Raw genomic sequence first — 12,396 nt, 5'->3', positions numbered from 1 at the left:
ATAAGATGTGTGATGTTAGACACCAAGTAACATGCTCTTGACAGCCTTCGTCAATGAAGACGTTCAGAAGAGATATCTCTACCGTAATGCTTTACCTTGTCGCACCGGTCCACCTGAGCACCGTTCTTCACAAGCTGCTCCACTATGCTGACAGTGTCCGATTCCGCCGACCACATCAACGGGGTCCAGCCGCCGGCATCCTGATGGACACACACGCAGGGACACACACAGGCATGAACACAGACACACAAATATACACACACACACACAGGGACACACCTTGACCTTGCCCATTGCGTATTGTTATTTCTCCAGTCCATGACAAGAGTACGCAACTGTGGTTATGGGTCTGTGCGCGGCGCGCTGCCTTCATTACGTAACGTGCCTCTATCACGCTCTGAAAGCATGCACTCAAACCCACAATTTCTCGCACAAGCGCTTTTGCTCGATTCATTCCAGTACCTACGCGATCTCTAAATTGTGGTGCGTGAACTCCAGTTCCGTACGAAAGTTCATTTCAAACCGGAGGGAAAGTGCGGTGTTTGATTTTGCGCAGTGCGTGGACTGCAGCTGAATGATGTAATGAAGGCAGTATGCCGCGCATCTGGCCCATAGAAAAGAGATCACAGTTGCATACTCTTGTTTATGAACTCTTGGTGCTACCCTACACCAAACTTGATAAATGTGTTTACATGGGAATTTTCAACCCGGGTTGAAAGTCTGTACGGTGGAAAGCAGGTGAGTGTTTACATCAAAACGGCAAACCCGGGGAGATAACTGACATGCAGACAAAAGTCCATTTAAAGAGAGTCCTGAATGGTCGTGTGACTACTTTGCCAGGAACTTGCCTATGCAGTGCTGTGCAGTCCTGGCGTGAAATACGCACACACGTACAGAAGTATGTTTTCTCAATCTCCACCCGGGTGCATCGTGTATACTTGAGACAATCAGTGTTCATGGCTGGTTGAAAATTCTCGTGTAAACACAACCTAAAAAAGAAGAAGCTGATTCCAGTCAAGAAAATGAATGTCGTTCCATGAAGCAAGGAAACCGGGCCCTGGAACTGCGACGAGATCATCCACAGAACCAGAAAAAAAGAATTTGATGTTTCCACCCGGGATCGAACCGGGGACCTTTCGCGTGTTAGGCGAACGTGATAACCGCTACACTATGGAAACAGCACATGTGTTTGAGTCAGTAGAAGGCATCCTAGTACATACCGGCATATTGATGTCCAGTGTGCGAACTGTCATCAAGCACTCGATCATACCCAAATTCTTCTGCTCGCAAGCATGGTGCAAGCAGGACTTCCCCTCCTTATCCTAAAAACAAACACACAAACACACACACACACACACACACACATGTACGCATGAAAAACATGTACATATGCATGAAAAACACACACGGAAAATCAAATGTGTCTGCGAACTCAGCTCTGCAGGAAGAACAAAGCATTTGATGAGAAGCAGATCAGAGGAATACCTGCGTGAGTTGGTTCCGTTTCAAAGATTTCTCATCACAGTTCCCTACACATTGTGCAAACTAAAAACAATAGAGAGCAGAATAGCTGTACGCTAACAGAACACCCCTGCAACCGGTGACTTTTACAAAAGTTATTAGTTACAGAAACAAACCGATACTGCAGAGCTGTCACTCCATTCACAGAGCGCTCACAGGGGCGTAGCTGGTCCCCCTTTTAGGGGGGGGGGGGTGGTGGTGCATGGCCACATACATGCATATGTAGGATGGCTGGTGCATGTCATTCGTGGTCATTATGTGCATGCTGAGCCGAGGTCGAAACTTTAGGGGGGGGGGGGGTGCATGTGCTCCCGTGCCCCCATGTTGGCTACGCGCTTGGCGCAATACCAGGATAAGGCAAAAAGAAGGTTTGGTAGCAACTGGGAGTGTGACACAAAAGCCATCATCAGGCAACGCTACTAGCTTGTTCGCAATGTTGCCTGAAGATCGAGTTGCAAATATAACCTTGTTCTGCCCTCTGTGTGTGTGTGTGCGCACGCGTGCGTGTGTGTGTGTGCACAAGCTGCTATGGCTTCTGCTGTAGCATCGCTATCATCGCCTCCGGCGATGGGCGTCCAATGGTCCAATGGTCCAATGGTGTGTGTGACAACTAAAAACTTCTACATTGGAGGTCAAAATATCGGTACACATACTGGCACGGGTTAATTACCAACCTGGTGGTTAAAGTCCACGTTGCAGCCCTTGAGCAACTCCACAGCACTGATCCGATCATTGACCACTGCCAATATCTATACAAAGGCAGATGAATGGACAGGAAGGCGGATACATGGACATAGTTTGGTATGGAGAAAGACAGCCACAAGAGGGAGCCAGCTAGGAAGAACGCTATCCTTCGTGCAAGTAAGATGTTCCACTTTCTCTTGTCTTACGCACAATCTTCAAAGATAAAAGACTTTTAAGAAGTCCTCCTGGCACCATAAAAGGATATTGAAATCTGCAGTTTCGTGACCACAGCAGATCTGAAGCAGCAGGACCTCTCAGGTTCCTTCTGTTCCAACTTTATACACCGTTACCAACACAGGTTCTTGTACACGTGCGTACACACACACACACACACACACACACACACACACACACACACACACACACACACACACACACACACACACACACACACACACACACACACACATGCACGAACACACTTGCATGCATGCACGCACGCACGCACACACACAAACACGCACAAACACGCACACACATACACACACACACACACACACACACAAACAAACATGCACACACACACACACACACACACACACACAAACACATCGTATGTCATTGGATGGAACATCATACCAGAGGAGTGACTCCGTTGTCATCCTTCGCATCCATTTTTCCAAGGTGCTGCATAGTAACACAAAACACCCAAGACAAACCGTTGAAAAGACGCAAAGTGAGCTACACCGTACTCGACAGGATCAACAGGTCTGCAAGCAGCGGAGCACATTTTTATCTACTGGGTGAATTCCTACCGTAACACACTATGTACATGGACGGGCACATCCTTATAATCACACACAAGGACATAATCACACACACACAAGGACACATTCACACACAAGATCAAGAGCAGAGTTTTACAGTAAAGTTACTATCATAACCGGCTACAGTCAACCTTGTGAATAATGACCCTGGATCGCGGTGCTTGAGAGAAGTGTTGCTATTCGTGACTTGCCGTTGTTCGCGAAGTTGAAAGTATGCAGACAAACTAATGGGCACAGGTCTGAAATGTCATTATTCACGAGTTTTTTTTTTGTTATATCCAAGGTCCACACCGGTATTCACAAAGTTGACTGTGCACTGAAAGACTATCGCACTCAGCCGATACCTTCAAGCACACCCTTTCTTTCATTCACTAAAGAAAACCCATACTCGCACTACGCAGCTTTGCCATCACACTGCACAAACAAGGAACTCACTAACGTTGCAAGGAGCGTGCCAGTGTAGCCGCACATCTTCGCGATTTGTAAACGGTAAAAAGTGCATGTCTTCAGATATAGGATTGCTGGTATACGTGCGTGAATACACAGTATGTGGCAGCTACACTACCATACAGTGAGTGTGTTCGATTACGCCTGCGAATCTATACACGAATCCATTCATGGATCGATTCGCGCTATTCACATCACTCCATGTGAATAGGGCGAATCGATTCCGAATCGATTCCAGGGCTCATGACATGAAATCGAACGGCGAGATTCCATTCATGAATCGATTCAAGTGCGTAATCGAACGCACTCAGTGAGGGTAGAACATGAGAATGGACACCAGCTAATCTATTCCTGATAGAAACCGTGGTCATAGTCGGACTGCATCAAGTTGATGGTGTGCCGACAGTGATATCTTCAGAGACCATGATGTGTTGCGAACAGCTACACTGTCTAACCTTATGCAGCGCTAGCAGTATTGCTGAGTGACCACCCTCTGCTGCAGCGTGAACAGCTGTTCGATTGTGGCAGGTCGGGTTACACCAGTTTGCGTCCATGTCGTGTACTGCAACCAACACAAGGAAAGACAAAGCATCATGTGTGTACACAAACCACACAACACAGACGCGCACACACACACACACACACACACACACACACACACACACACACCTCACCTCACCTCAGACATGCCCATCGCGGAAGCGATGATAGCGAACAGCTATGTTAGACATAGCAACTTGTGCTGGGATTACACCATTCAACAGCTTGCAAGGCTGATGAATTGACCGCCACTATTTTTAGCCTGGTATCCACCACACAGCTGTTTGAAGTGACTTTTTCTGGCCAGTGAATCCCTATTTTTTCATTTTTCCATTTTTTTTTTCACACACACCACACCACATACTCTGGCATACACTGGCTGTTGGTAACCACCCAGGAGAACGAAAGAAAAGTCAGGAAGAGTCCGAGAAAGAGAAGAAAGACGTGTGCGACCACAATCGTCGGGAATTGAACCCGCAACCTCTCGATTGGAAATCGACTGCACATACCACTGCACCATATGGGACACACACACACACACACATACACACACACACACACGCACGCACGCACGCACACACGTACATTCACATATGTGTAAAACAACGCACACGCTAACAAACAAATAAGACAGCCCGAGATCCAAGTGCACATGATGGAAAATCGCATCAGACGTTAACCATGCACAGATCTTACCAAGGGCGGCCACACACTTCTCCATTTCGCCTCGTAACGCCGCCTGGTATAGCTGCCGAGGTGATTGGCGAACACCACGGCTCCAACTGTGCACAAGAAAGAGCAGTATAATTTGTTTACTCTCAAACAGGTCTGCAGATCTGGTGCAACGGAGGAAAAATCAAAATTCAGTACGACAGAACTCATCCATGCATTACAACATGTACAGCATCCGCTGGTAAAAAAACCCAAAACAGAGTAAATTTTCGTCTCCGGCACCGAGGGAATTCACGACGACCGCTAAGAGGCGATTTACACGACGGCAGTGCATCCCGCCGGGAAGTGAAACACGTGATCCCGAGAGCTAGCCGTGATACGGGAAAACGAAAACCGATTCACACGGCAGGATGCACGTACAGTACCTGTAGTATACCACAGTCCACGGAATGCCACGGGATGCATTTCCACCCCCCCCCCCCCTCCATCTTGAAACTAAGATGAAGCTGTCTTAGCAGAACTTGATCAGCTTTGGGAATTCAATTCATAAACTAGCCCCTTCTGGAAAATAAGCTTATATCGGCCATATGAGGAGGTCATGCACAAACGCTCACACATAACATACCTAGCAGTGTCCATCGAGGCCAGAACGGACGCCAACAACGTGTTCTCTTCGATAAACTCTGTGTGCAAAGACAGAAGCACGGAAACGCCACACTGCTCAGTACGACAGTAGTGCAGTGCAGGGTTGAGGGTTGTCACACGTAGACATAAACACACGACTTGTAAGGAAACAAGCATTCACGCGGCCTCGAGAAGTCCAGCCAGGAAACCAACAAGTCCCCGCTGTTCGCTCTGGCACTTGTCAGTTACCCTGTTTGCTACTAGTAGTTAATCACACTTACTGTCTGTTGGCGTGACCGCCGACTGAATGCTCATACGAGACGTACGCTTGGGCTTCAGTGATAGCCTGGGCGATAAGTCCGGCAACGATGTCAGTGAGCGGGAATGTGCAGGCGGCGCCGAGCTAGCGGAAGCTGCCAGCGACGACACACAGCTGGAGAAGGAGAGCTTGCCGGAGGAGGCCGAGTCGTCACCGCCGCCGCACTCCAGTAAGCTGAGCTTGGGCTTCTCCTCTTGCGGCGTGATCGTACCCATGTCAGCACAGCCTACTGTACTACTTCCACCAGAATACGACAGAGATCGCCCAGGCTTTCGCCGTTGCACTTTCATCAAATGTTTCCGTCTCTTGTGCTGCGGCGAGCAGTGGGATTGCAACGGCGGCGGCGGCGGCATGCCATGCCGGTCAGTCCCGTCAACGCTGTCACTGGATGATGAGCGGTCAAACTCCTGTGTGTCCAAGCACGCGCACACACACACACACACACACACACCATTGACCATTTTACGTCCATCGCCGGAGGCGATGATAGCGATGCTACAGCAGAAGCCATAGCAACCTGTGCTGGGATTGCACCATTCAACAGCTTGCAAGGCTGAAGAATTGACCGCCACTATTCAGCCTGGTCTACACCACACAGCTATGAAGTGGCTTTTCTGGCCAGTGAATCCCTACTTTTTGGTCTTTTTCATTTTTTTATTTCTTTCACGCACACACATCACACCACATACTCCGGCATGCACTGGCTGTTGGTAACCACCCAGGAGAATGAAAGAAAAGTCAAGAGGAGTCTGAGAAACGGAAGAAAGACGTGTGTGACCATAATCGTCGGGAATCGAACCCACAACCTATCGATTGGAAATCGCTGCACATACAAGTGCACCATATGGGGGACACACACACACACACACACACACACACACACACACACACACACACACACACACACACACACACACACACACACACACACACACACACACACACACACACACACACACACACACACACACACACACACACACACACACACACACACACACACACACACACACACACACACACACACACACACACACACACACACACACACACACACACACACACACACACACACACACACACACACACACACACACACACACACACACACACACACACACACACACACACACACACACACACACACACACACACACACACACACACACACACACACACACACACACACACACACACACACACACACACACACACACACACACACACACACACACACACACACACACACACACACACACACACACACACACACACACACACACACACACACACACACACACACACACACACACACACACACACACACACACACACACACACACACACATACATGTACACCATTGGACCATTGGACGCCCATCGCCGGAGGCGATGATAGCGATGCTACAGCAGAAGCCATAGCAGCTTGTGCTGGGATTGCACCATTCAACAGCTTGCAAGGCTGAAGAATTGACCGCCACTATTCAGCCTGGTCTACACCACACAGCTATGAAGTGGCTTTTTCTGGCCAGTGAATCCCTACTTTTTGGTCTTTTTCATTTTTTTATTTCTTTCACGCACACACATCACACCACATACTCCGGCATGCACTGGCTGTTGGTAACCACCCAGGAGAATGAAAGAAAAGTCAGGAGGAGTCTGAGAAAGAGAAGAAAGACGTGTGTGACCATAATCGTCGGGAATCGAACCCGCAACCTATCGATTGGAAATCGCTGCACATACCACTGCACCATATGGGACACACATGCACACACACACACACACACACACACACACACACACACACACACACACACACACACACACACACACACACACACACACACACACACACACACACACACACACACACACACACACACACACACACACACACACACACACACACACACACACACACACACACACACACACACACACACACACACACACACACACACACACACACACACACACACACACACACACACACACACACACACACACACACACACACACACACACACACACACACACACACACACACACACACACACACACACACACACACACACACACACACACACACACACACACACACACACACACACACACACACACACACACACACACACACACACACACACACACACACACACACACACACACACACACACACACACACACACACACACACACACACACACACACACACACACACACACACACACACACACACACACACACACACACACACACACACACACACACACACACACACACACACACACACACACACACACACACACACACACACACACACACACACACACACACACACACACACACACACACACACATGTACACATGTACACACACACACATGTACACACACACGTACACACACACACACACACACACGTACACACACACACACGTACACACACACACACACACACACACACACACACACACATGCATACATGCATACACATGTCAAATGGAGCACACTGACACCCAAGGCTACGAGTCGACCCCACTAGAGACAGGACCAATGGGTGTCATTTCCATTCACACGAGACCCTAAGCAAGGGTTTTGAATGAAGTACCCCAAAGCCGAAGCAAAGATAAATGCATAGCCAGGGTATTTTTTCACTAAAGTGTCACTGTAGAGAGCAGAGTTCAGTTGTTTGAGGATTGCCTACTGGCATGAAACTACTCGTTGCAGCAGACCAGACGGGTGATGCTCTGTGATTCATGAAGGCTTACTGTACATATACTATGATTTACACTGTACGAATTATACAGTTGCGCTCGGTGAAATCCGACCCAGAGTGAACTTTTGGCGCCCTCAATTCACAAAGCCCTTGACGCCCCAGGAAGTGGTACTAATGTGGCTGGACGTACACATGTACAAATACAGTGATGTAATCGGAACTGGTACAGGGCGTCAGTTTTGCACTTTGGATTGGATATCACCGAGCGCAATTATACTATGCACAGTGAAACATAGTATGGCATCTACCCGCTTCACCAACCAGCGAAAGTTACATTGGGAAAGCGGGCAGGAAAACTACGTACCGGCGATAGAGGCCTCTTCATAGCCACCGGAAAGTACTTTGGTAGAAGAGTTGCCGTTGCCGCTGCTGCTGCCGGTCTTGGAGGAGATACTGGCGGAGGGCACCAGTCGGCGGTACAGTGCGGACATGCACCAAGGCCATTCAGACATTTCTGCAAGATAAGTAAGAGAAAGAAAAAATTAATGCCATTAATTCGACGCCTGGCACATATTAGTATTGATTGGAATCCGCCAAGCCAAAAACCTACACGAGTTCAGTGTGTCCAACGTGTGATTTTGCCCTGGTATTCAGCAACGGACCAGACAGGAAGCCAGCGATGTCACCCGGGCAAAGCTCCGAAAAGGAAAAGTCACGGCCGGGAACAAAAGCGGCCTACGGCGAACGTGCATGGCACGAGAGAAGCATTGCTGTCTAAGTCGGAGACATGCAGGTAATCAGTACACGCATGCCCTGGAAAAAAGTATTGTTGAAGGTGGGTCTTGACAGGCGACCTACTTCTATAATGACCGCAAGGCGAGGACGAACTCGATCATCGCACACATGGACGGGTTGCCAGTAGGGTGCACACGAGCCACAAAATCCGCGGGAAATTCGACTGGGGGGGGGGGGGGGGCAAGAAGCACCCCAACCTGCAGAGAACGGACTGCATGCTCATGATGCAGAATCTCTTTACTTTCAACCAAGCGTCAAAGGTCCGGAACAGTTTCCTTCAGTGTAATCATTTTCTTTCAGCATGTGCGATACATGAGGTATGTCTTCAGTTCCTGTAGAAGATCTGAGGAGATTGAATAAACTTTCCATCGCTCTCATTCAGACAATTTTTGGTTCTGGAAGAACATATAAACGTGGACGCAAATTTGCAAAGGAAGGATATACAAGGGCTTTTCTTATGTCTCGTCATCATTCTTGATAAAGTCCAGCAGCGGCAGTCTACATGAACAAGTCAATTTGCCAGTACATGTCCCGCATTGCACCTTCATGCGTCCAATCGTTCACTGGCTCTCTCCTTTCTAGCTGTTTTCTCATATACATCGACGCAAAAATATACAGACACACACACACACACACACACACACTCTCTCTCTCTCTCTCTCTCTCTCTCTCTCTCTCTCTCTCTCTCTCTCTCTCTCTCACACTCTCTGTCTCTGTCTCTGTCTCTCTCTCTCTCTCTGTATCTCTCTCTGTATCTCTCTCTGTCTCTCTCTCTGTCTCTCTCTCACTCGCGCACACTTACCCTGTGAAAGCGATGAGATGAATCCGCGTTGCAAGCGTCAGAGAAGCCCTGTTGCACCCAAAACGGACATTGCACAGAACCATACTTTGCATGATGAAGCAACAACATGAACAACAAGAACAACTTAACCTGGAGAACTAAACAGCCTGGCAAGCAGATAATCATACCCCATTACCAGAAACACACAAAGAGAATTACTCTACGTCAGGGCAAGAACATGATGAGTTGCCACCACTGGGTACAAGCACTATGCGGCAAGAACATGATACGTTGCCACCACTGGGTACCCGCACTATGCGGCAAGAACATGATGAGTTGCCACCACTGGGTACCCGCACTACGCGGCAAGAACATGATTAGTTGCCACCACTGGGTACCCGCACTATGCGGCATATGAACAATGTGACATGTGTTTAATTCCCTTGCCAAGTTCAATTCACAGCATTTCGCTTTCCGGCTGGCTACCTACCTCAATACAGAAACGGCCGCAGAGACAACAGAGATGATGCTGTCTTAGCCTTTCACTGAGGGAAAGGAAACACAAAGAAAATAGACAGGAGAAAAAGCAAGAAATGAGATGGAGAACAAAGAGTTAGTTATGTCCATTTGTTTGTTGTCTGTTTTCGTCGCACCACACTTCACGCTTGCTAGGTTTCCTCACACTTACACCTTTTCCCCATTCCGTTCCTAGTTTATGTGTTGTTATTTTAGCTCCTGCTCCTTGCGCTGTTTCTATTACCTCTCTACGTACTAATCTATTGTCCTTGTTCATTTGATTTTGCCTGTATATTCACCTGACGATAAGGCTTGAAAGTATACTAGTGAAACCAACAACTTTCAAGATGTTCGTAACGAGCCTGAAGTGTGTTCTTTTCTGAGTATTAGAACAAAGAGATGAGCCATTTCCCAAGAGATAATATATCTGTGTCATGTACACTCAAAGATAAGAAAATTCACACTTTCTAGAAAAAGACGGCCACAATAAACATCTGACAACTTCTTCGTTGCGTACAACTTCTCCATTGAAAGTGGCGTGGATCCTCTAGAGCTGGCATAAATGTGTGCAGTCAGAAAAAAGGGGATATCATACACAGAGTTCAAAATCACTCACTGATGCTTCAAACAGATGAGACTCCAGATTCCGGTAAGAGGATTCAGGTAGTATCGAAAGCTCTTTGGTCCATCTCGAGCCGTGCACTGCACCTCCTGTTGACAGCATATGTGGGTGCATTGGGGAGAGAGAGAGAGAGAGAGAGAGAGGGGGGGGGGGGGGGGGTGCAAAAGAGATTTTTAACAATCGGCAAATGCAACTGCACCAACAAATAAACTCGTGCTCCCAAGCCTCCAGCTGGAAGTGACATTTCAGTAAATAAACGAGTTGTGGCTATTGCCGTACAACACACACACACAAGTGTATCCATTAAAGCTATTGCGAGGCACGTGGCAACGAGTGGCAGTTGCCCTGGAGGATTGGAACTCAACAACCTGAAATGTCACAACAACGTCATAGATCTCAGCAGACAAACAAAAATCAACTCTGCAGAGTTTGACCAACAACTGAAAGCCACACAACCACTTAAAGACACTCAACTACTGAAAAACACACAGCCACTCAAAGACGCACAACTACTGAAAGACGCACAACTACTGAAAGACGCACAACTACTGAAAGACGCACAACTACTGAAAGACATACAACCACGGAAAAACACTCAAATACTGAAAGACACAGAACCACTGAGAGACATACAACCACTGAGAGACACACAACCACTGAGAGACACACAACCACTGAGAGACACACAACCACTGAGAGACACACAACCACTGAGAGACACACAATCACTGAGAGACACACAACCACTGAGAGACACACAACCACTGAAAGACACACAACCACTGAGAGACACACAACCACTGAGAGACACACAACCACTGAGAGACACACAACCACTGAGAGACACACAACCACTAAATGACACACAACCACTGAGAGACACACAACCACTGAAAGACACACAACCCCTGAAAGACACACAACTACTGAGAGACACACAACCACTGAGAGACATACAACCACTGAGAGACACACAACCACTGAGAGACACACAACCACTGAGAGACACACAACCACTGAGAGACACACAACCACTGAGAGACACACAACCACTGAGAGACACACAACCACTGAGAGACACACAACCACTGAAAGACACACAACCACTGAAAGACACACAACCACTGAGAGACACACAATCACTGAGAGACACACAACCACTGAGAGACACACAACCACTGAAAGACACACAGCCACTGAAAGACACACAACTACTGAGAGACACACAACCACTGAGAGACATACAACCACTGAGAGACACACAACCACTGAGAGACACACAACCACTGAGATACACACAACCACTGAGAGACACACAACCACTGAGAGAC

The 12,396-nt window shown here is 48.0% G+C and overlaps 1 protein-coding gene and 1 non-coding gene across 2 annotated transcripts in view; both read right to left on the bottom strand.

Annotated features, from left to right (window-relative positions):
- Positions 1-12,396, bottom strand: part of LOC135822450 (mucin-2-like) — a 43,164-nt gene that overhangs the window by 15,090 nt on the left and 15,678 nt on the right. Inside the window, exons 4-15 of the mRNA XM_065335218.1 lie at positions 11,060-11,154; positions 10,418-10,472; positions 9,949-9,996; positions 8,716-8,865; positions 5,597-6,041; positions 5,317-5,374; positions 4,716-4,801; positions 3,935-4,041; positions 2,845-2,892; positions 2,196-2,270; positions 1,221-1,322; positions 96-200 (exon numbers count right to left, since the gene is read on the bottom strand). Coding sequence (XP_065191290.1) covers positions 96-200; positions 1,221-1,322; positions 2,196-2,270; positions 2,845-2,892; positions 3,935-4,041; positions 4,716-4,801; positions 5,317-5,374; positions 5,597-6,041; positions 8,716-8,865; positions 9,949-9,996; positions 10,418-10,472; positions 11,060-11,154 — 1,374 coding nt within the window. The remainder of the gene's footprint in view (positions 1-95; positions 201-1,220; positions 1,323-2,195; positions 2,271-2,844; positions 2,893-3,934; positions 4,042-4,715; positions 4,802-5,316; positions 5,375-5,596; positions 6,042-8,715; positions 8,866-9,948; positions 9,997-10,417; positions 10,473-11,059; positions 11,155-12,396) is intronic.
- On the bottom strand, positions 1,106-1,178 carry Trnav-aac (transfer RNA valine (anticodon AAC)). Its single transcript has one exon. It is a non-coding gene; the product is annotated as a tRNA-Val (tRNA).

The sequence above is a fragment of the Sycon ciliatum genome, chromosome 8, assembly GCF_964019385.1.
Source record: "Sycon ciliatum chromosome 8, ocSycCili1.1, whole genome shotgun sequence".
NCBI classification, from domain to species: Eukaryota; Metazoa; Porifera; class Calcarea; order Leucosolenida; family Sycettidae; genus Sycon; species Sycon ciliatum.
The sequence above is the reverse complement of the archived record's forward strand: the minus strand, read 5'-3'. Positions and strand labels throughout refer to the sequence as shown.